The sequence below is a fragment of the Schistocerca gregaria genome, chromosome 6 (genome assembly GCF_023897955.1).
Source record: "Schistocerca gregaria isolate iqSchGreg1 chromosome 6, iqSchGreg1.2, whole genome shotgun sequence".
Lineage (NCBI taxonomy): Eukaryota > Metazoa > Arthropoda > Insecta > Orthoptera > Acrididae > Schistocerca > Schistocerca gregaria.
In genome coordinates, this window is record NC_064925.1 from 477,985,387 (window position 1) to 478,008,703 (window position 23,317).

The 23,317-nt window shown below is 43.9% G+C and overlaps 2 protein-coding genes across 2 annotated transcripts in view; both read right to left on the reverse strand.

Moving 5' to 3' along the window:
• Window positions 1–23,317, reverse strand: part of LOC126278654 (proline-rich protein 36-like) — a 443,922-nt gene that overhangs the window by 350,099 nt on the left and 70,506 nt on the right. The gene's annotated exons all lie outside the window — the stretch shown is intronic.
• LOC126278915 (uncharacterized) overlaps window positions 1–23,317 on the reverse strand; it is a 123,583-nt gene that overhangs the window by 491 nt on the left and 99,775 nt on the right. The window contains exon 5 of the mRNA XM_049979189.1: window positions 7,820–7,887. Coding sequence (XP_049835146.1) covers window positions 7,820–7,887 — 68 coding nt within the window. The remainder of the gene's footprint in view (window positions 1–7,819; window positions 7,888–23,317) is intronic.

A 23,317-nucleotide genomic window follows, 5' to 3' on the forward strand; every position in this document is an offset into this window, starting at 1 on the left:
CGCAGTTTGGGTGCATAGATCCTGAAAATCAGTACCGAGAACAAACACCTCTTGCCGTAATAACGGCCTTGATACGCCTGAGCATTGAGTCAAACAGAGCTTGGATAGCGTGTACAGGTACAGCTGCCCATGCAACTTCAACACGATACCACAGTTCATCAAGAGTAGTGACTGGCATATTGCGATGAGCCGGTTGCTCGGCCACCATTGACCAGACGTCTTCAGTTTGTGAGAGATCTGTAGAATGTGCTGGTCAGGGCAGCAGTCGAACATTTTCTGTATCCAGAAAGGCCCGTACAGGACCTGCAACATGCGGTCGTGCATTATCCTGCTAAAATGTAGGGTTCCGTAGCGATCGAATGAAGGGTAGAGCCACAGGTCGTAACACATTTGAAATGTAACGTCAACTGTTCAAAGTGCCCTCAATACGAACAAGAGTCATTGGATCTCGACCAACGCGAGCAGCAATGTCGCGATACGATAAACCGCAATCGCGATAGGCTACAATCCGACCTTTATCAAAGTCGGAAACGTGATGGTACGCAGTTCTCCTCCTTACACGAGACATCATAACAACGTTTCACCAGGCAACGCCGGTCAACTGCCGCTTGTGTATGAGAAATCGGTTGGAAACTTTCCTCATGTCAGCACTCTTTTAGGTGTCGCCACCGGCGCCAACCTTGTGTGAATGCTCTGAAAAGCTAATCATTTGCATATCTCAGCATCTTCTTCCTGTCTGTTAAATTTCGCATCTGTAGCACGTCATCTTCGTGGTGTACTAATTTCAATGGCCAGCGGTGTTTTTTTTTTTCCAAAGCAGTCATCGCCACGAGAAGCTGGCGCCACACAACCCCGTAAAATACAATTCTTACATTTGTGTGTGGTAAAATCCCATTAGCCAGTCTCAAAATTTCATCTGGAGTTGGAGTAGCTACACAGCTCTGATTGGGTGAGGCAAGAAAATGCACGTTTTTCCTCACGGAAACGCCAAGTAGAGCTCCGAACTAAGTTAGGAGGATCAAGAGAGAAGCGCTCTGGCAATAGATGCGCTCGGGAACAGACTACCAGTTCCTGGTGAGAGGCCCTGAGGAGGGCAGAGTCCCTCACTCTGGTGCTAGCAGACTTTCGTTTGGTAAGCTTTGCAAAAATGGCTCAAATGGCTCTCAGCACTATGGGACACCATGTGAGGGCATCAGTCCCCTAGACTTAGAACTGCTTAAACTCAACTAATCTAAGGACATGACGCACATCCATGCCCGAGGTTGGATTCGAACCTGCGGCCGTAGCAGCAGCGCAGTTCCGAACTGAAACGCCTAGAACCACTCAGCCACAGTGGTCGGCGGTAATCCTTGCATCGGTCCACAGCGAGCTAGGCCGGGCAGAACTTATACAACCATACGGAACTTCTAGGCGAAGCGTAGTTTACTTAATTCTATCAGTTGTCTTGCTTTGACTCGTGTGTGAAAGACAAGTTCGCGAATCGGATTCGCACAGGGCGCGCAGTTTGCTCAACCAGTGCTGAGGAGGTGTAGTTAATCCTCGGATTTAGGTCAATGTTTTGCTTTTGTACCATCGCACCTCGTAAGTTTTGGCTGAAATTATATCAAGCAATGTCTATCGTTGCGTCCTACTAGTTTTTCCCTTGCGGCCCACCCACCAATGCACTGCGTCCATTACTAGGAGCTCTTCAAGTTACTTGTTGATACTCCGATGTCATTCCTGACATATTAGTAACTTGTAGAATTCTTGTTCTTTTTGTGCAAATTATAACAAGTATGAAACAATCGAAAACGCCTGGACATAGTTTCCACACTGTAGTCAGATTGAGGACCCAGCCCCCTTTCAACATTTCTGCAATTTGCAACCAAGCGCTTGCACAGGAGGTTGAGAGAACAACTCTCAGACCATTAGTCGATCATCAGTAAACACTTCCGGGCTAAATTGCCTTGGTCGATCTGTAGAACTTCTTCTCCTTGACGTTTCATTCTCAACTACGGAGAACATCTTCCGAGGTGAGTCGACGTTAAACCCTCGAACAGCACCTGTCACCAGCGCTGTGACCCATTTGAATTGTGAAATGGCCTCATTAAAAGGTATAGTCTCTTTTGATAGCTACAGGGGTTTATTAACTACGTAGATATCGATATCGACTACGCATTTTGCGATGCGCCAGTATCGTACGAATTCAACGGCGTTTCACTCTTCACAACCCTATAAGACAGTATTTAGAGTCGGTAGAACATTTAGAAATTACCATTCATCTGTTTTGAAGATGAAACCGCTTGCTGTCTTATGCGGAAGTTGGTAGTTTTATACACAAATAAGGAAATACTAGGGGTTGACAAAAATATGAGAACACAACAACACATTACCAATCTTAGTAACGTGTAGGGAAACCTTTGGCATTTAAAACAACGTCCAGTCGTTTCGGAGTGGATGAATAGAGGTCTTCTACGGTTTTAGAGGTAGTCTTACACCAATCTTCCTGCAAAACAGTGGAAGGTTCAGGCAGAGGTGACAAAGGTGGACAGCGACCAAGGACCCTGCTCTCAGTAATACTACGATCTGGTGACTCCGCGCCGCCTACATCACTCGACGCCGCTCGCCGCCATCCGCCGCTGTCGATCTTCCCACCAGATCAAAAGTCTACACCTCCCCACATTCCATTCCCACTGTCACCGCACATAACATCTGTTAGTACCAACCAACCTACATCCAACCTCCTTTACCCACAACTTCCTCTCCAGTAGTAATCGCAACCACAAATTATAACTGATACTACCTTTGGCTATGAGGATAACATGAACAATAAAACTTCAAGGCCATTTTTAAGACAGTATCTGGAGGCAACATAATATACCTGACAGATAAAAATTTTAAAATCAAAAAATACCCTACTGGCCATTAAAATTGCACCAAGAAGAAATGCAGATGATAAACAAGTAATCACTGGACAAATGTATTATAGAACTGACAGTTTCACGCAATTTGGATGCACAGATCCTGAGAAATCAGTGCCCAGAACAAACACCTCTGGCCGTAATAACGGCCTTGATACGCCTGAGCATTGAGTCAAACAGAGCTTGGATAGCGTGTACAGGTACAGCTGTCCATGCAGCTTCAACACGATACCACAGTTCATCAAGAGTAGTGACTGGCCACCATTGACCAGACGTCTTCAGTTGGTGAGAGATCTGTAGAATGTGCTGGCCAGGGCAGCAGTCGAACATTTTCTGTATCCAGAAAGGCCCTGCAACATGCGGTCGTGCATTATCCTGCTAAAATGTAGGGTTTCGTAGGGATCGAATGAAGGGTAGACCCGCAGGTCGTAACACATGTAACGTCCACTGTTCAAAGTGCCGTCAATGCGAAGAAGAGGTGACCGAGATGTGTAACCAATGGCACCCCATACCATCACGCCAGTATGGCGATGACGAATACACGCTTCCAATGTGCGTTCACCGCGATGTCGCCAAACACGGATGCGACCATCATGATGCTGTAAACAGAGCCTGGATTCATCCGAAAAAATGACGTTTTGCCATTCGTTCTCCCAGGTTCGTAGTTGAGTATACCATCGCAGGCGCTCCTGTCTGTGATGCAGCGTCAAGGGTAACCGCAGCCATGGTCTCCGAGCTGATAGTCCGTGCTGCTCCAAACGTCTTCGAACTGTTGGTGCAGATGTTTGTTGTCTTGCAAACGTCCCCATCTGTTGGCTCAGGGATCGAGACGTCACTGCACTGTCCGTTACAGCCATGCGGATAAGATGCCTGTCATCTCGACTGCTAGTGAAACGAGGCCGTTGGGATCCAGCACGGCGTTCCGTATCACCCTCGTGAACCCATGGATTCCATATTCTGCTAATAGTCATTGGATCTCGACCAACGCGAGCAGCATTGTCGCGATACGATAAACCGCAATCGCGATAGGCTACAATCCGACCTTTATCAAAGTCGGAAACGTTATGGTACGCATTTCTTCTCCTTACATGAGGCATCACAACAACGTTTAACCAGGCAACGCCGGTCAACTGCTGATTACGTATGAAAAATGGGTTGGAAACTTTCCTCATGGCAGCACGTTGTAGGAGTCGCCACCGGCGCCAACCTTGTGTGAATGCTCTGAAAAGCTAATCATTTGCATATCACAGCATCTTCATCCTGTCGGTTAATTTTCGCGTCCGTAGCACGTCATCTTCGTGGTGTAGCAATTTTAATGGCCAGTACTGTAATTAATGTACAGTAATTAATGTTTATCTTTGTGTTAATTTTCTTTAACACAAAGAAAACAAAAGTATTGGCACTAGGGGGAAATAAAGAAATAAAAATTATTCTGAATATAGAAATACTAGAACAGGTGCAAAATTTTAAGTATCTTCGAAGCAGGATAGACACCGACTGGAAGTGCACCACAGAAGTTAAAACAAGGATAGCAAAGGCAAAAGAGGTATTTCATAAGAAAAGAAGAATTTTTTGCAGCGGTCTGGACAGAGAACTCAGGAAGAGACTGATAAAATGTCTTATATGGAGTGTTCTTCTATAGGGCGCTGAAACATGGGCTTTGAGGAAGAAAGACAGAGAAAAGCTGGAGGCTTTTGAGATGGGGACATGGCGGAGGATGGAAAGAATAAGTTGGATGGACAGAGTAAAAAATGAAGAGGTACTGAGAAGAGTGTGAGAGAAAAGACAGTTACTAGATGTAATAAAAAGAAGAAAAAGAAATTGGATTGGGCATATATTAAGAAAGAATGACGGACTGATAAAAACAGTTTTAGAAGGTTATTTAGAAGGGAAAGGAAGCGAGGAAGGAAGAGATTCCAGGTACTGGATGACATGACGGACGGTACAACATACAGCAGCCTTAAGAAGGAGGCAATGGATCGCAGAAAATGGAGAGGCAAAGGACCTGCTAATAGTGTAGAAAATTGATGATGATGATAAATTTAGAGAATATGTTTCTCTAGGTAACATATTTAAGTAATTAACATTGCAACATCACATGTTAATGTAAGTGCGAGGTAAGACATTACAAATGTGAAATGCTAGTACAGTAAAAACCGATGTGACGGCCGGAAAGTTGAATGCAAGCATGCATACATAGTGTTGTACAGGTGCCAGATGTCAGTTTATCTGTTCCATGCCTGTTGCACTTGGTCGGCCAATACAGAGTCGATTGATACTGTTTACGGATGACGCCGACAGGCTGGTTGCAGGCCCTTAATTGGGCTCACTCTGACCAACATAAGACCATCACTGGTGCCGAGGCAGAACCAGCTTTCATCAGCAAACACAACAGACCTCCATCCTGTCCTCCAATGAGCTCTTGCTTGACACACCAGGAAGTCGCAAATGGAGGTAGTTTGGGGTCAATCGAATGCACGCTACAGGTCGTGTGACTCGGAGCTGTCCTAGAAGCAACAGTCCGTTGTGGTACTGTGGTGCCACCTGCTCGCCAGGCTGCTGCTGAAGATGCGGTACGATACGACAGAGCCATACGCCGAACACGAAGGTCCACTAGGATCTTCCCTATAGGTAGCGGCAGGTGGCCGTCCGCGTTTTGGTCTTCTTGCGATAGCACTCTCTAATGACCACCACTTCCAGCAGTTATGTACAGTAGCTGCATTCCTGTCAAAACCTTCTGCAATGTCACAGAACGAACGTCCAGATTCTCACACTCCTACTACACAATCTCGTTCAAACTCAGTGAGGTTCTGATAGTGGCGTCTTTGTCACTTAAAGGCGTTCTTGAATAACATCAACTCATCTCATCCAGTCTCAACTTAACTATCACTCACGACTCTTACAGCGTCCATTTAAAACAAACATGATCTGCATCCTCACAGTGGCGCTACTAGCTCCTCTGTCATGCGACTGGCACTAAATTTGAGTAGACATCATATTTCAGATGTAGAAAGAGGCCTACCCCCTTAGGTTTATGTCGCACAACTTCTTCTTGATGTTGGGATTTTTTTCCGTCAGTGTATATTGTATCTATGCGGACGTCTAGAAGAGTAGGGACTCTGTCATAAGCACGTACTGTATACCATGCTTCCAGTAGTCTTCCGTATTCAAACTGCCAGCTGAGGCATGTATGATGAGGGTGGAACTTGCTGCGATACAAGATGCAGTTCATTTCTGCTGGCAGACCGCTGCATTTCTACATTTTCTACTCAGTGACTCCGTATTTGATCTAAAGTACTTAGATATTTTAGCACGAGTCTTGTATAAAACGCCGCTGTATACAGAATCATCGTAGTCTTGGGATCGACGAGTGAAGAAGGCCATTGTGCTAATTTCGCTTGGATGACGTCACACTGTGGGTTCACTGGTAATGGGGCTGTGGACCCTTTAGTGAAGTAAGATGATGTACATCTAGCACAGGATACCACATGCACTCCAATTCAAATGGCTCTAAGCACTATGGGACTTAACACATGAGGTCATCAGTCCCCTAGACTTAGAACTACATGAACCTAACTAACCTAAGGACATCACACACATCCGTGCCCGTGGCAGGACTCAAACCAGCGACCGTAGCAACAACGCGGTTCCAGCGTGAAGCGCCTAGAACCGCTCGACCACAGCGGCCGGTCCTGCACTGCAATTCCAAGTAAATATTACCCAAGTGTACAACACAGCCGCGTGATGTAAGACAGAACACTTGTGACAGGAATTGCAGGAAACATGACACAAAGGGAAGAAGTACGCAATAGTTCACTCTCTGGTCCCCTGTTCCACAAACTCTTATACAAATTCAATGCCTAGGCACCTCGCCTATCTAACAGACTCAAATTTAACCACAGACATTTCCGTAAACACTTTCGTAGGTTGTACGGTGTAGAGACAGCTTTTTACTCTTGTGGAGAACAAGGCGATGCACATCACCTTTTCTCTCCTTTCCCCAGACTACGTGGAGGTACTGTAACATATCTACAAGAACTTACGAAGCTTGATCATCCGTCGCATATCTTCGTAATGGCTTTATTATCAACGCGGGACCATACTTTTTCATGCGATGTACAGATTCACTGTTGCTGCCGGCACCCGCATCTAAGACCAATATATCAGTAACAATGAACCGCACAAAAGTGCTCTACATATGTTTCTACACTGATTGTTCAGCCAAGACTCACCAGAATCCACACATGCCGTTGCAGAAACAACTGCAACCCACCGAGCTACAGTTGGAGTGCCTGAAGCTCCAAGCATCCCATCAACAAATCACGGCACATCAACAGACGCAACCCCTGATTAAGGGCCGGCACTACCTACAGGTAACCCACAACAACGCCGTATCCCATCATCTCACATGCCACAACCATCTATCCCTCCAGCAGTCACTTAGGAAAGGCCGAAGAAGCGAAGCTCCTTCCAGTCACATAACAAAAACCAGCTCCACCGGACGATACTATGTACATCAATAAAACTCCTCTTCCTGCAGCATCCTATCTGCCATTCACACCTTCATCCCCTCCTATTCAGACCCAGAATTCCTAAAACGCAAATCTCTAAGCCTGTAACTTCAGAATTATCGCCCAAACCTTCAAAGAGAACAGATAATCCTCAGGAAAGACTGAGTCCTAATTAAAGCCTCAAATCCCAAATTCCGTATGACCTCCTCTGCAAAAAACCTCATACACCATCACTCCCAAACCCATCTCCACACCTCTCATCAACACTCCTGAGGCCAAACAAACCCACTATCCCCGTTGGGCCTCCACCACTATCGCTGTGGTAATGAAGGTCGACCTCAAGATCACAGATCGCGAAGCTGAATCTGAACTCCCATCAGAGTATGAAAATCCGAAGGCCCAACTGACCTCGTCCATGTTTTTGCAGAATCTGTAAAATATTCATCTACACATTCTTCTATGACTACAGCTACACTCTGGAAACCACAGTGAATACCAGTTATTAGGATTTCTTCCCGTTCCATTCACGTATGGAGCGCGGGAAGAATGATCGTTTCATTGCCTCTCTGCGTGCTGTAATTAATCTAATCTCTTCCTCATGATTCCTGTGTGAGCAATAGGTAGGTGGTTGTAGTATATTCCGAGAGTCATTATTTAAAGCCGGTTCTCGAAACTATATTAGCAAACTTTCAGGGACAGTTTACATCTATTTAGAGAGTCTGCCAGTTGAGTTTCTTCAGCATCTATGACACGAGTCACACAAACCTGTAATCATTCTTGTTGCCCTTCTCTGCGTACTTTCAATATCTCCTAGTCGTATTAGGTACCGGTCTTATGTACACTATGTGATCAAAAGTATGCGGACACCAGGCTGAAAGTTCGTGGCGCCCACCATCGGTAATGCTAGAATTCAATATGGTGTTGTCCCACTCTATCAGGCAGGTGCTGGAAGATTTCTTGGGGAATGGCAGCCCATTCTTCACGGACTGCTGCACTGAGGAGAGGTATCGATGTCTGTCGGTGAGGGCTGGCGTTCCAAAACATCCCAGAGGTGTTCTGTAGGACACAGGTCAGGACTCTGTGCAGGCCAGTCCATTACAGGGATGTTATTCTCGTGTAACCACTCCGCCACAGGCCGTGCATTATGAACAGGCGCTCGATCGTGTTAAAGATGCAATCGCCATCCCCGAATTGCTCTTCAACAGTGGGAAGCAAGATGGTGCTTAAAACATCAATGTAGGCCTGTGCTGTGATAATGTCACTCAAAACAACAAGGGGTGCAACCCCCTCCATGAAATATACGACCACACCATATCACCACCGCCTCCGATTTTTACTGTTGGCACTACACATGCTGTCAAATGACCTTCGCCGGGCATTCGATGTACCCACACCCTTCCATCGGATCGGCACATTGTGTACCGTGATCACTGTGTATCGTGAATCGTCACTCCTCAAACGGTTTTTCCACTGTTCAACGTTCAATGTTTACGCTCCTTACACCAAGCGAGGCGTCGTTCGGCATCTACTGGCGTGATTTGTGGCTTATGAGCAGCAGCTCGACTGTGGAATCCAAGTTTTCTCACCTCCCACCTAACTGTCATAGGCCTTGCACTGGATCCTGATGCAGTTCGGAATCCTGTGTGATAGTCTGGACAGATATCTGCCTATTACACATTACGACCCTCTTCAACTGTCAGGGATCTCTGTCAGTCAACAGACGAGGTCGCCCTGTACCCTTTTGTGCTGTACGTATGTGTCCCTTCACATTTACACTTCACTATCACATCGGAAACAGTGGACCTAGGATCGTTTAGGAGTGTGGAAATCTCGCGTACAGACGTATGACACAAGTGAAACCCAATCACCTCTCCACGGTCGAAGTCCGTGAGTTCCGCGGAACGCCCTATTCTGCTCTCTCACGATGTCTAATGAGTACTGAGGTAGCTGATATGGATTACGTGGCAGTAGATGGCAGCATAATGCACCTAATATGAAAAATGATTGTTTCTGGGGTGTCCGAATACTTTTCATCGCAAAGTGTACTTGTCAAGGGTCGCACGTGTGATTTTCAGACTGGTTCATTTCCCCATTATTTCATCAAACAACAGAAGTCTACCACCTGCTTTGTCCACGACAGGACCTACTGTGATCATTCCATTTCGTATCCGTAAAACGTGTCACATCCAGATATTTGTAGGAGTTGGCCGATTCCAACTTTGAATCACGAATATTATAATCATAGCATACAACTTCTTTCATTTTGTGAGGTGCACAGTTTTAAGTTTCTGAACATTTAAAGAGGAAGTTGCGAATCTTTGAAATGAACAGTATCCTGTTAAGTGGTGCAGCATTAACCTAGAAACTACGCAAATTTTTTCACGTACAAATCTACATAGGATATTCCACAGCAAGACAGGTTACGGCAAACACAAAAGCATGATGACTGGCGGAAGGAATCAAGTACATAAGTTCTGTCGTGCTACGACATATGGAGATGAAACTTTGGGTATGTGCTGCTCGACTGGGTAAAGGCGCCCACTAACACTCACTACACCTACAGAACCGTTATTCTATCACATGTCTGGAGCTGCCTGAGAATCCAAGCCTTTCCTCAAAAATGGAAGACGGCATGATTCATGCTTTCAGATGGCTTTATGTGGAACGTCGTCTGTTGTAGAACTGAGTTGGTTTGCTACAACATTCAAAGTTCAGGATCAAATATACCTCAGGGCAGGCTTTCTCAACATCCTACAAAACGAAAGTGCCAAGGTTTTCCAAATGTACTTCATGGGAGATGAATTGGAGGTAGATCAAAGATGTGGTTCTGCAGAAGGTGTAAGGTGTGGTGTACTACTGGATCTTCAACGATGTTTCATGAACACAACGAGCTCATTTATTGTTGCAGTATGTGTTGGTTTCAAAAGTCCTCGGCTTTTCATTTAAACCCAGACTCCAGCGATAAATAAAATTCAAAGCAGAGCTGAATGTGAGTCAATTTGAATAGCAAAATGTGTGTGAGTGTGGGCGGGGAGTGTCACTCATGGGAAAACTTCAACCCAGCGTTGCTGACATTTTGTGTGCCAACAGCCTTCATCTTAGTCACGTGACACCTCACCAGGTCACCAGAAAGTCAACTAGAGAGATTGTAGAAGACGCACGGAATTCTGTCGTTCGGTTATGAAGCAAAATCAAGATAAAAGATCATTTTCTCAGAGAATCCTCTTTACCGATGAAGCTATTTTCACAAATCAAGGAATGTAAGAAATATGCATTTCTGGGACGATGAAAATCCGCAATCGCTGATGCAGGTTGAACCTCAGAGGCAGTGGAGTGTGAACGTTTGGCGCGGGATTATTGGAGAAAACGTGATTGCTCCTTATTTCGTTGATGAAACCTAAACCTGGATTACACTCAAAGTTGAAGTCTACGCACAAGTTCCGACGACACAAGACGATTTGAAACATTATATTGTTGCAGTGTGTGCACTGATATCGAAGGAATCTGGCCAGTCTGTCAGGAAGGCCTTGCATCAACAGCGCAAACAAACACTCGTTGCAATAGGCGGTGGACATTGCAAACACTTGAACAAAAATTGAATTTTTAGGAAGCGTTGTTGATCTAATTCCTTTGTGATTTTGTTGTTGTTGTTGTTGCTGGTATAATTCTGTAACCTAAGTGTGAAACTCAACATTACATTCATAAAGTTACACCTCAATTCCCCGTTTGATAAATGATTCAATTTTTGATGTGCACTTCTCTCTCAAAAGTCTCACAGATTCAAGATCGGAACGGTTACTGTAGTTAAGTGGCGAACCATCCTTAGGGGTCACCTCTTTTACCTCGGAATCGTTGTGAAGGTCCAACCAGTCGTGGCCACACGCAATTGGCATCAGTTTTAAATTAAATTTTTCTGCACTGCTCCGTTTTTCTAAGTAGACTCAGCCTGACTGGACTGATTCGTGTAACAACTCGAAATTCCGCATAAGAAACCAGTTGGTTTGATATTCAGAAAAGATACAACCTAAATCCTTAGTACTGTAATTACTCTGGACTAGTAGCTGTGTTTTGGAGAGTGAGTCACCGTTGAATTCGTCTCTTTTAGAATCGCGATACTTTTTGCACAAATCACTGTATTCCCATTTCAAAAAGAGTAATTGACAGCGATATCTCAGTGACTGATATAACTATGAAAAGAGACTATACCTCATTTGACGAGGATTTTCTCCCAATTCGTTTGGGTGAAAACAGAAACACTATATTTTAAGCCGTTCAGAAACTATCTGGGGTGAACGACTTAGGTTAATCAACCTTTTCATCTTTGTGGAGGATGTCTCGAGAAACCAGTGATCGAAAATCAGTGTTGAGTTAGGAATGTCTTTCGGTCATATGTTTGTAAACATGGCAAACAACTGCCTGTGTCTTCAACCTTGGTGCGCTACAATGAAAAGTACAAGTAGCTCACAATCACTTGTGATGAGTCCACGGCGTGGTTTAGTACTATTTATAGTTGAACACTGTTGTCGAAGAAGGTGCATGACTCATCATATGAACTTGCACAGTCACATTTGATGTGTGCTACATCTGATAACGAGTAGTTCGCAGCGTATGCACAGTAGAATTTGAAGAGATAGTGTTGAATAGTGCGGGAAGACATTGTTAAATAAGCACTTTTCAACTTCCCCATTGAACTGAATACTATGTGGAGAGTGTTAATGGCGTATCACTTATACCCCTATCATAATCTCCGTTTCAAGCAATAGAGCCAAATGATTTTGAACCCTGTGTTCAATTCTGTCAGTAGATAATACAGGGCAATTACTTATTGTTAAGTATTACAATCATCCCACGGGATTTTAGGCATCGGATTGATATCAGATCTGAGCTTTTTTTCCATTATGCACATGTTTGTTACACTTTGATGTCGTTGTAAATTAGAAAATGTGCAAAACATATGCAAGTGGAATGAAAAAACAATGTAATGTTCAAATGTGTGTCAATTCCTAAAGAACCAAACTGCTGAGGTATCGGTCCCTATAATTACACACTACTTAAACTAACTTACGCTAAGAACAACATACACACCCATGTCCGAGGGAGGACTCGAACCTCCGGCGGGAGGAGCCGCGCAAGCCGTGACATGGCTCCTCTAACCATGTGGCCACTCCACGTGGCAATGTAATAATTCAACTGATGTTGTAAGATGGCGTGGTCTCCTGACGTTCATTTCTTACATATTCAGACCTCTCTATCGTATTCTGCGTATCAAGACGTTTCATTCAAGCCCAAACTCGATAGGGTAGAGTCAATTTTACAAATTTCCACTTAACCAATACGCAAATCTAATAAATAAATCGCAAGTGCGCACCGAGATTAAAGAGTCGACGCTGGCGTATACAAACATTCAAGACACGACGGCCACAGGAGTTTTTGTTTGGCAGAGGCAACCAGCCCGCTGGAAATTCCATAGGAGGGTGAGTTAGTGGGCTGACCGGGGTGGCCAAGTGGAATTAGGCGCTTCAGTCTGCAACCGCATGACCGCTACGGTCGCAGGTTCGAATCCTGCCTCGGGCATGGATGTTTGTGATGTCATTAGGTTAGTTATGTTTAAGTAGTTCTGAGTTCTAGGGGACTGATGACCTCAGATGTTAAGTTCCACAGTGCTCAGAGCCATTTGAACCATTTGCTGAGTTAGCACACAGCTCCACCGGCCAGCCAACTGCCCAGGCACCAAAACAGTTTTTGCCAGAGAAGAGGGGTAATGGCCTGCGTGTTCACCTTAAAAGCAAAACCCGCTGTATTGTTTCGGATAGCCTCAGCATACGCATTTTTTTTTTTTTTTTTTGACGGATCTAGTGTGCAGTTTCAGATTTCTCACAGGTGGTCAGATTAAGCGGAGCTTAAACGGAGCGCCATTCTCCCGTTTGTAAGAGTAACGCAATGAACCGGTAGAGTAAGGGAAAGACAGCAGATGATATACCCTTTCGCTTTTTGCGTGGAGTGCGGTCGTTCCGATGACGCTCTTGAAGCGGGAACAGGTAGCGGGAGCGAGTGCGCTCGTGTCTGTATACAGAGAGCGAGGGACAAAATCTCAACTCAATACTGCACTGAGAGAGCACCTCTGTCGCTAGCGAATCAGAGTGATACTCTGTATTGAGTCGCTCACGTTTAAGCATTTGATCACTGTGTTAGCCGCGACAATTAATGTGCGGTGTGAGCACTGACAGAGTATTAGTTAGCGCCTGCGAGCGAACGTTGAGTGGCATCACGGTGGACAGGTTATCTGACCGGTGTACCACGCCAATAGTTAGACTAGGGGCAGATAGGAGTCCTTGACTTCATCAAGGCGTAGTGAGAGTTCTATTGACGAATGTCACTCCACATAAAAAGAGATAGTTTTGTTATTTTTCAGCAGCGAACGACGCAGACAGCAGTCTTCGCAGCTCACGGTATTGTACGCTACAGCGTAGGCGAGCCACATCTTTCCCCATTAGAAGTAACATACTTCATTCACGTCACTCCATTACATTTCTCACGCGACAGCCTCGATCGTACTTAGAAAAATTCAATCGGATAATTATTCAAGTTGAGTAATCGCGGCTCTCATCCATTCTTCAGAGTAAATAACATTCTTAAAGAAAAGGGAAAAGGGGAAAAGGGATAAAAAAGGGATAAATTTATATACTTTGTATATAAATTTCATTTACAGGATTCCTATCCATAAGAGATAACCTCCTATTCCGAAAAGAACCCGAAAATTTGTGTATCAGTTTATAAATAAATGTTTCACTTGATTTTCTCAGATTTTTGCAATAAATCATATTTTCCGTTCGTTAATGTTTTCTTATACTAACTAGCAATACACCAGTACCCAAGTATCTCACTAGTTACGTAAGAAAATAGAATATTTTTGTGTCTTTTCCCAACAGCGGACTACTCCAGAAGATATTTATTGCTGAAATTTTTTCAGGCACTTTTGGTACATTAGGAGCGACTGTCTGACTTCTGTAGTTGTGTGGGGTGGAAATTGCTTCTTGCAGGAGCCAAAGGGTACTTGTTAGATAAATCCGTTGCGCAACTCATCAACATAACACACACAAACTGACAATGTGTAAAAATGAAAACACATATAGGTTTTATGCGTCTATTGGCTTATACACTGGGGTGACGTAAGTCATGGGATACTTCCTAATATCGTGTCGAACTTTCTTTTGCCCGACGTAGTTCAGCAACTCGACGTGGCCTGGATCAACAAGTCGTTGGGAGTCTCGTTCAGAAATACTGAGTCGTGTTGGCTCTATAAGCGTTCATAATTGTAAAAGTGTTGCCGGTGCGGATTTTGTCCATGAACTAACCTCTACATTACGGCCTATGAATTTTCGATCCGTTTCATGCCTGGCGATCTTGACCAAATCATTCCCTTGAATTGTCGACAATGTTCTTCAGACCACTCGCACTTAACTCTGGCCCAGTGATACGGTGCACTATCATCCATAAACATTCCATCGTTGTTGGGGAACATGGAGTCTACGACTGCTGCAAATGGTTTCCAAGAAGTTGAATATAACCATTTCCAGTCAATGATCGATTCATTTGGAACGGGGTACCCAGTTCATTCCATGCGAACACAGCCCACACCCTTATAGAGACACCACCAGCTCGCACAGAGCACTGTTGACAACTGGTCCTTCGCCTCGCGGTCCGCGCGGCTGCCTCCTTCGGAGGTTCGATTTCTCCCTCGAGCATGGGTGTGTTTGTTGTCCTAAGCGTAAGTTAGTTTAAGTTGGAATAAGAAGTGTGTAAGCTTAGGGACCGATGACCTCACCAGTTTGGTCCCATGAGAACTTACCACAAATTTCCAATTTCCTTCGCCTCGTGGGGTCTGCTCCACACTCGAACCCTGCCATCAGCTCTTACCAACTCAAACTGGGACTCATCTTATCAGGCTAGGGTCCAACCGCCATGGTCATGAACCTAGGACACCTGGTGGTGGCGGCAAGATCCTATGGGACCGAAATACTGAAGTCATCGGTCCCTGGGTTTATACAATACTTAATCTAACTTACGCTAAGGACAACACACACACCCATGCCCGAGGGAGGACTCGAACCTCCCAAGGGAAGAACCGCGCCAACAGTGGCAAGGCGCCCTAGACCTCGCAACTACGCAGCGCGGCACAAACCCAGGAGAGGTCTGCAGGCAACGTTGTGCTCTTAGCAATGGCACTCGCGTCGGTCGTCTGCTGCCATAGCCCATTAACGCCAAATTTCGCAGTAGTATCGTAAGGGATACGTTCGTCGTACATCCCTCATCTATTTCTGCGGTTATTTCACGCATTGTTGCTTGTCTGTTCGTACTGACAACTCTACGCAAGCACCGCTGCTCTCGGTTGTTAAGTGAAAACCGTAGACCACTAAGTTGTTCGTGGTGAGAGGTAATGGTCTTAAATGTGGTATTCTTGGCACACTCTTGACACTGTGGATCTCGGAAAGTTAAATTCTCTAACGATTTCCAAAATGGAATGACCCATGCGTCTAGCTCCAACTACTATTTCGCGCTCAATGCCTGTAATTCCCCTTGTGCGACAATAACCTTTTAACACGAATCACCTGAATACAAATGATAGCTCAGCACTGCCCTTTTATACCTTATGTATGCGCAGCTTGTTGCCTATAAATTTATTAAGAAACTCCTTTAACGATATCAAATTCTCCCTCTCTGTCACAGTTTGTTTTGATTACAATTTGGAATCTAATATCATTTTTCTAATGTCAGGGTCAATAAATAAGCCATTTTTCAATTTAGTTTTTGATAGATGAAGGAACGTTTCGCAGAAATGATTGAAACATTCTTCAGTTTTGGGTAAGACTTTTACAAATACTATGCCAGCTTGATGTGTAGAGTTGGTTACACAATACATTTCGTATGCACATGGCTCTTGCTTAAAATGTTCTTCAAAGATATTCTTGTAGGCTTGTTTATTCTGTTTGAAGGTTGACCACTTGCTACTCTATCCAATTCAAACGAGAAATAGAAGGATTTACAAAAAAGCCACTTTGTTAGCCAAGGGTTACACATGACGCTCTTTAACTACCACATATGTTCCAATCATGAATCAAATAGATTATATTATTAAAAACAATAGCATAATCTTCGTAGCTTCCGTTAAAAGGTACAACATAGGAAACAGATATTTATGTATAACAGTTGCCTTTCTCTATTGAAACGGCTTTTAAACTACTCCCAGTAAAATGTATAAAGACTTTCTTTTTATATCCAGTTCAAAATAATTCATTAAACCAGCAAAATTTTAGCAATACAGTAAATAACTTTTTTATTTGAAACGTAGGGAAAATATCTGCTCCCTTCTTATTTGGCCATGTATTCTCCAAACTACAATGAAAGTCATCAGCTTGTTCACCTGCATTGGTCTGGGTTTTACTGCAAATATCCATATAACATCATTGAAAACGTCTTAGTTGTTTTAGAAGATCTTAAGAATGGTCCAGTGGCCGAACGGCAAACGGGAGGTTAGGGTACCTTGTTTATTTTGTTTCTTTAGTTGCAACCAGTAACATAATGGTTTCGTGGCTCCCTCCATCTCACTGTAATAGCAAATCTAAAGTTCCATTTGTATCATTTTCTGATATCTTCAACACATACGTAATGTACCTTATGTGGCTCCCATCACTTGCACTGATCACTAAGTTTATTTCAAAAGTATTAGAATTATACAATCTTGACGAAACCGGGAATGTCCCTTTGATGTTTCTTTTAATAAACTGACAACAAATGTGAAAAATAGTGTCAGCATAGTTTTTACAACTACAACCAGCCACTGAAATAAACAAACGCTCTAAGAGGTAGAATACGACTGTGTGGTTACGTTATTACAAAACGAATCATTGTAAATGAAGTAGAAGAGCCAAAGAGTTTGCCATAGTAGTTTCAATGTACATTAAACCACTGCTACCGCAACTAAAAAAGCGTATTATTAACTGAAACAAGACGCTAAAATGAATTTTTTTAATACTGACTGTCACATTTACAGAAATGGTGCGTAATATGGCTTCTTTGTTACCATATTGGGATTCAGTACATTAAAAGAACCATAACAAATGAGATTTTCGCTTTCAATAGAATTTTTTTTTTAATCTTTGGCCAATATTAAGTTGTAATGCATTCACTGAAATGGTTCGCCAATGTGAGCAGTTTCAGTGAGGGTATGTTTTTCCAACAAACTGTAAATTGTTTATGTCAATATTCATTTCCGACATTAAATTCGTGATCTCAAAGAACCCTCGCCGAGATCCTCTACGGCCTACGCAATACTGTCCCTAAAGGTTCGGGGCTTCGTGTGTGACAGTGACAGCCATTTGCGAGGGATTGTGCACAGCCGACGAACAGGACGTGTAGAGAAAGATCGACTATATATTATGATGTTTGTAGCGTTCTGAGAGTAATAGTCATCAATTGAACAAATAAATTTTAAAAGATAAATCTTTTAATGCGTAGACCGCTATTTTTTTATCACAACTTATCGAACTTTAATTGTGACTGGAAAATTGCCGTCAAGGCATTAAAAGTTTTTATTTTGAAATTTTTATTTATTTAATAAACTACATGAAGACTGCCATTCCCCCCCCCCCCCCCCCCCCCCCCCCCCGCTCCTGACCGTGTGTCAGCCTTCACTGTTGTCGACAGAAAAGGAAGTTTTATTTCCCTTGTTGCAGGGATTCTCAGACGATTTTGCTGTTGGATATTCATCACTGAAGTTAGTTTCCTAGAAAATGTTGTGCAATTTTGTGTCACACAGTGCAATACCCTCTCTGAGTTTGGAATCGCATTTTTTTCCACGTAGAATTTAACCCTATGAACGCTATCCGGCGTCCAAATGGAGATAGCCTTTTCTTTTGTTTCTTTAGAGTATAAAGCTCTGCTGCAACCAAAGTCATAAAATACGCCTTACTGATGGCACCACATCGTCTTGGAATTTTCTGCGTCACTCTTTAGAACACAGGATTCATGAACGTTCACTCAGTTTTGAACCCCGAATCAGGAAGGCAAAGGTTTGCAGGGGTAGCTACGAAAGTCAGAAGGTAATGAATTTTGTACTACATAAGCCCGTCGAGTGCTTTTGCAAGTAATTGTCACACATTAAAATAAAAACGCCTCGAATAATAGAACAGATTAACATCAGATGTGGCTTTCCGTTCCTTTACGCGTCATCTTTGCACATCTCAAACTGTATCGCTGTACTTATTTTGTCCACTGAAAATGAAAATATACCTGAAAAAAAAACATACGTGAATAAATTCGTCTCAAATACAGACTGCATCAAGACAGATAAACATTTCTGGTCGTCTCCGTGGCTAAATGGATATCAGACTGGAAATACAAAGGCCGCAGTCCGTTCTACTGTCTTACATGTTTCTGTATTATGATTTCTTTCATCTCTATCACTTATCCGTATGCGTGGAAAAAAAAAACAAGTTGCACATTGGTTGGGAGTTCAAGTTAAACTGTATCTCCCAGTAGAAACTCCTGGATTAATCAGTTCAAAGGTCAAAAGAAAGTGTGTTTTTTTTTTTTAGGTTGGTGCATAACTTCGTAGCGTGTTTATTTTGCATGTTGGTATTCCGGTTCCTTTGGGTCTATTTATCGATTGGTGTTTTTTATTTGTAGTTCACTGTTGCTATTTGAGTTTGAATGTTGTTATTTTGTCATTTGGAGATAGTGAGTGGAGCTATCGACGCTAGAAAATGGAGTATCAAGTATAGAAATCGGTACATTTCCGACGAACACTGAAATTGAATCACCAGGAAGGAGCTTTGCAATATAAAGGAAAGCTGGTAGACGTACTTCTTCATCAGAAAGATGATAGTAGCGCCATTATGAGGATGCAAATCAGGATTGCTTTAAATACATGCAGTAACGGTCGTGAACATTAGTTACCTTGGACATAATAATAATAATAATAATAATGTCGTGTGACGACGGCCTCCCGTCGGGTAGACTGTTCGCCTGGTGCAAGTCTTTCGATTTGACGCCACTTCGGGGACTTGCGCGTCGGTGGGGATGAAATGATGATGATTAGGACAACGCAACACCCACTCCCTGAGCGGAAAAAACCTCTGACTCAGCCGGGAATCGAAGCCTGGCCCTTTGGGTTGACAGTCTGTCACGCTGACCACTCAGCTACCGGGGGCGGACAACTTGGACATGATGAGATGATGTTAATTAAGAGCGCCTTAAGGCGACACACAAACACACACACACACACACACACACACACACACACACACACAGACAGACACTATTACCACCTCACTGAGTGTCATAGGGCCACTAGAAGCTGGATGTTCGTTCTGCGATACTGAAAAAAGTCTTGGCTGGAATGTAGCCACTGTGCACGATTGCTGGCAGCGGAGGTCACAAAACCTACGGTCCCAAGAAAACCGGGCTCCGGAAGGCCAAGTGGCACTACCGAAAGGGAGTATCATCATATTCGACATATGGCTCTGGCGCATCGTGCTGCTACTACAGCAGCAATCTAAGCAGCAGTTTGCACCACAGTGACACAGCGAGCTGTTACAAATCGATTACTTCAAGGACAGCTCGGAGCCAGACGCCCTGTTGCGTGCATTTCGTTGACACCAAACCACCACCGTTTGCGACTTTATTGGTGTGAATCCAGAGCTCATTGGAGGGCAGCGTGGAGGGCTGTTGTGTTTTCTGATGATAGCTGGTTCTGCCTGGGTGCCAGCGATGGCCGTGTGTTGATTAGAAGGGAGGCAGTTGAGGGTCTGCACGCTACACACGTTAGACCTACACCTGGAATCTTGGTCTGTGATGCGATTTCGTATGACAGCAGGAATACCTTCGTGGTTATCCGACGCATCCTAACTGTAAAACTGTACGTCTATGTGGCGATTCGATCTGTAGCGCTGTCATTCATGACCAGCATTCCAGTAGGTGTTTTCCAACAGGATAACGATCGTCCACATACAGCTGTTATAACCCAACGTGCTGTATAGATTGTCGATATGTTGCCTTGGCCTGCTCGATCACCAGATCTGTCTCCAATCGACCACAAATGGGATAACATCGGACGGCGACTGCAGCTCCATTCACAAACAGTATTAACCGTGAAACTTCCTGGCAGATTAAAACTGTGTGCCGGACCGAGACTCGAACTCGAGACCTTTGTCTTTCGCGGGCAAGTGCTCTACCAACTGAGCTACCCAAGCACGACTCACGCTCCGTCCCCACAGCTTTACTTCTGCCAGTACCTCGTCTCTTACCTTCCAAACTTAAAAGAAGCTCTCCTGCGAAACTTGCGGAACTAGCACTGCTGAAAGAAAGGATATTGCGGAGACATGGCTCATCCACAGGCAGGGGAATGTTTCCAGAATGAGATTTTCACTCTGCAGAGTGAAAATCTCATTCTGGAAGTATTAACGGTCCCTATATTGACCGACCAAGTGCAACATTTTGGTGGTTCATTGAACCCTCTGCCAGGCACTTTATTGTGAACAGTAGAGTAATCACGTGGACGTAGAACAGACATGGAACTCCGTCCCTCAAAATTGACATGCAGCACCTGTACAACACAATGCATGTACATTTGCAGGCTTGCATTCAATATCCTGGCGGTTACACAGATTATTAACATAGAACATTTCACATTTGCAATGCTTTATCTTGCACTTACACTAATCTGTAATCTTGCAATGTTAATGACTTAAATATGTTACCTAGAGAACTGTATTCCCGAAATTCCATTACTCTTCATTAACTATGTTTTCGTGTGGCTTTAGTTACGTCAATGTAGTCCTTTGTTTGAGTCTAATGGAGCGGTGATAGACAGCAAAGGACTTGGAAGAGCAGTTGGACGGAATGGATAGTGTCTTGAAAGGAGGATATAAGATGAACACCAACAAAAGCAAAACGAGGATAATGGAATGTAGTCGAGTTAACTCGGTTGATGCTGAGGGACTTAGATTAGGAAATGAGACTCTTAAAATAGTAAAGGAGTTTTGTTATTTGGGGAGCAAAGTAACTGATGATGGTTGAAGTAGAGACGATATAAAATTTAGACTGGCAATAGCAAGGAACGCGTTTCCGAAGAAGAGAAATTTGTTAACATCGAGTATATATTTAAGCGTCAGGAAGACGTTTCTGAAAGTATTTGTATGGAGTGTAGCCATTTATGGAAGTGAAACATGGACGATAAATAGTTTGGACAAGAAGAGAATACAAACTTTCGAAATGTGGTGCTATAGAAGAATGTTGAAGATTAGATGGGTAGATCACATAACTAATGCAGAGGTATTTAATAGAATTGGGGAGAAGACGAGTTTGTGGCACAACTTGACTAGAAAAAGGGATCGGCTGGTAGGACATGATCTGAAGCATCAAGGGATCACTACTTTAGTATTGGAGGGCAGCGTGGAGGGTAAAATCGTAGAGGAAGAGCAAGAGATGAATACACTAAGCAGATTCAGAAGGATGTATGCTGCAGTAGGTACTGGGAGATGAAGAAGCTTGCACAGGATAGAGTAGCATGGAGAGCTGCATCAAACCAGTCTCAGGACTGAAGACCACAGCAACAACAAAGCGGTGATAGCAGCGCAGACAGCCGGTAACATTTACGCCGTGTAGGGGGGATAATGTCATTGGACAGGGCACGGCAAGCAGGATCGTTTTTTGACATTAGTAACTCTCCACGTTCAGGAAGACTTTCGGGGTTTGATGAGGTCGTTCAAACGCATTAACCCATAATGAATGGACCATGTCCGTGTACTCAAGAAGGAGCGAATGTGATGAACTGCCTGCCGTCACTCCACAATCGTGTGACATTTGCAAGCACTGGGGAAGGTTAAAAAATTAGACGTGTAGCTACCGCATGCTCTAAATCAAAAACACAAAAATCAGCAGGTGGCCATCGGTGCATCTGCGCCTACTCGTCATCAATTGGCTCGTGAACATCACCGACCATTCCTATCCTGCATCGTTACTGGTGGTGAGAAATTGTGTGTTTATGCTGACATAAGGAAAAGAAAGTGAAACATTGAGCCTCAAACAAAGTATCAACTCGTCATACAAAGACCTGCGCGCATCCACAAAAGAAAATGTTATGCATCTGGTGCAACGGCGGCAAGTGGTGTAGTGCGAATTGCTTCGTCGAGGAAGCAACTGATGACATTTTTTGTCAACAAATGAGACGTCTTGCAAACGAAATCCAAGGACAACGACCAGGAAGACTGCGTGAAGTGACGCTATTCCACGATAACGCCCACCCCCACTCCGCTGGACTGACGAAAAACAGGACCCCGTTATTCACACGATTTTGCGTCCTCAGATTTCCACTTTTTTTCGCTCTCTATCGAACAAGCTTCAAGGAAGGGACTTCCTTTCCGGATGAAAATGCGCTGCGAACATGCCTCCACGAGTTCGTCACCTCAAAACCATGTGATTTCTACAGTCACGGAATCGAAAAGTTACCTAAGCGCTGGCAGACTGTTGTAAATAGTGAAGGATAAAGTACCGGGTAAGCAAAAAGTCAGTATAAATTTGAAGACTTAATAAACCACGGAATAATGTAGATAGAGAGGTAAAAATTGACACACATGCTTGGAATGACATAGAGTTTTATTAGAACAAAAAACAAAAAAACACCCCATATTGCTAGACGCGTGAAAGATCTCTTGCGCGCGTCGTTTGGTGATGATCGTGTGCTCAGCCACCGCTTTCGTTATGCTTGGCCTCCCAGGTCCCCAGACCTCAGTCCGTACGATTATTGGCTTTGGGGTTACCTGAAGTCGCAAGTGTATCGTGATCGACCGACATCTCTAGGGATGCTGAAAGAAACCATCCGACGCCAATGCCTCACCATAACTCCAC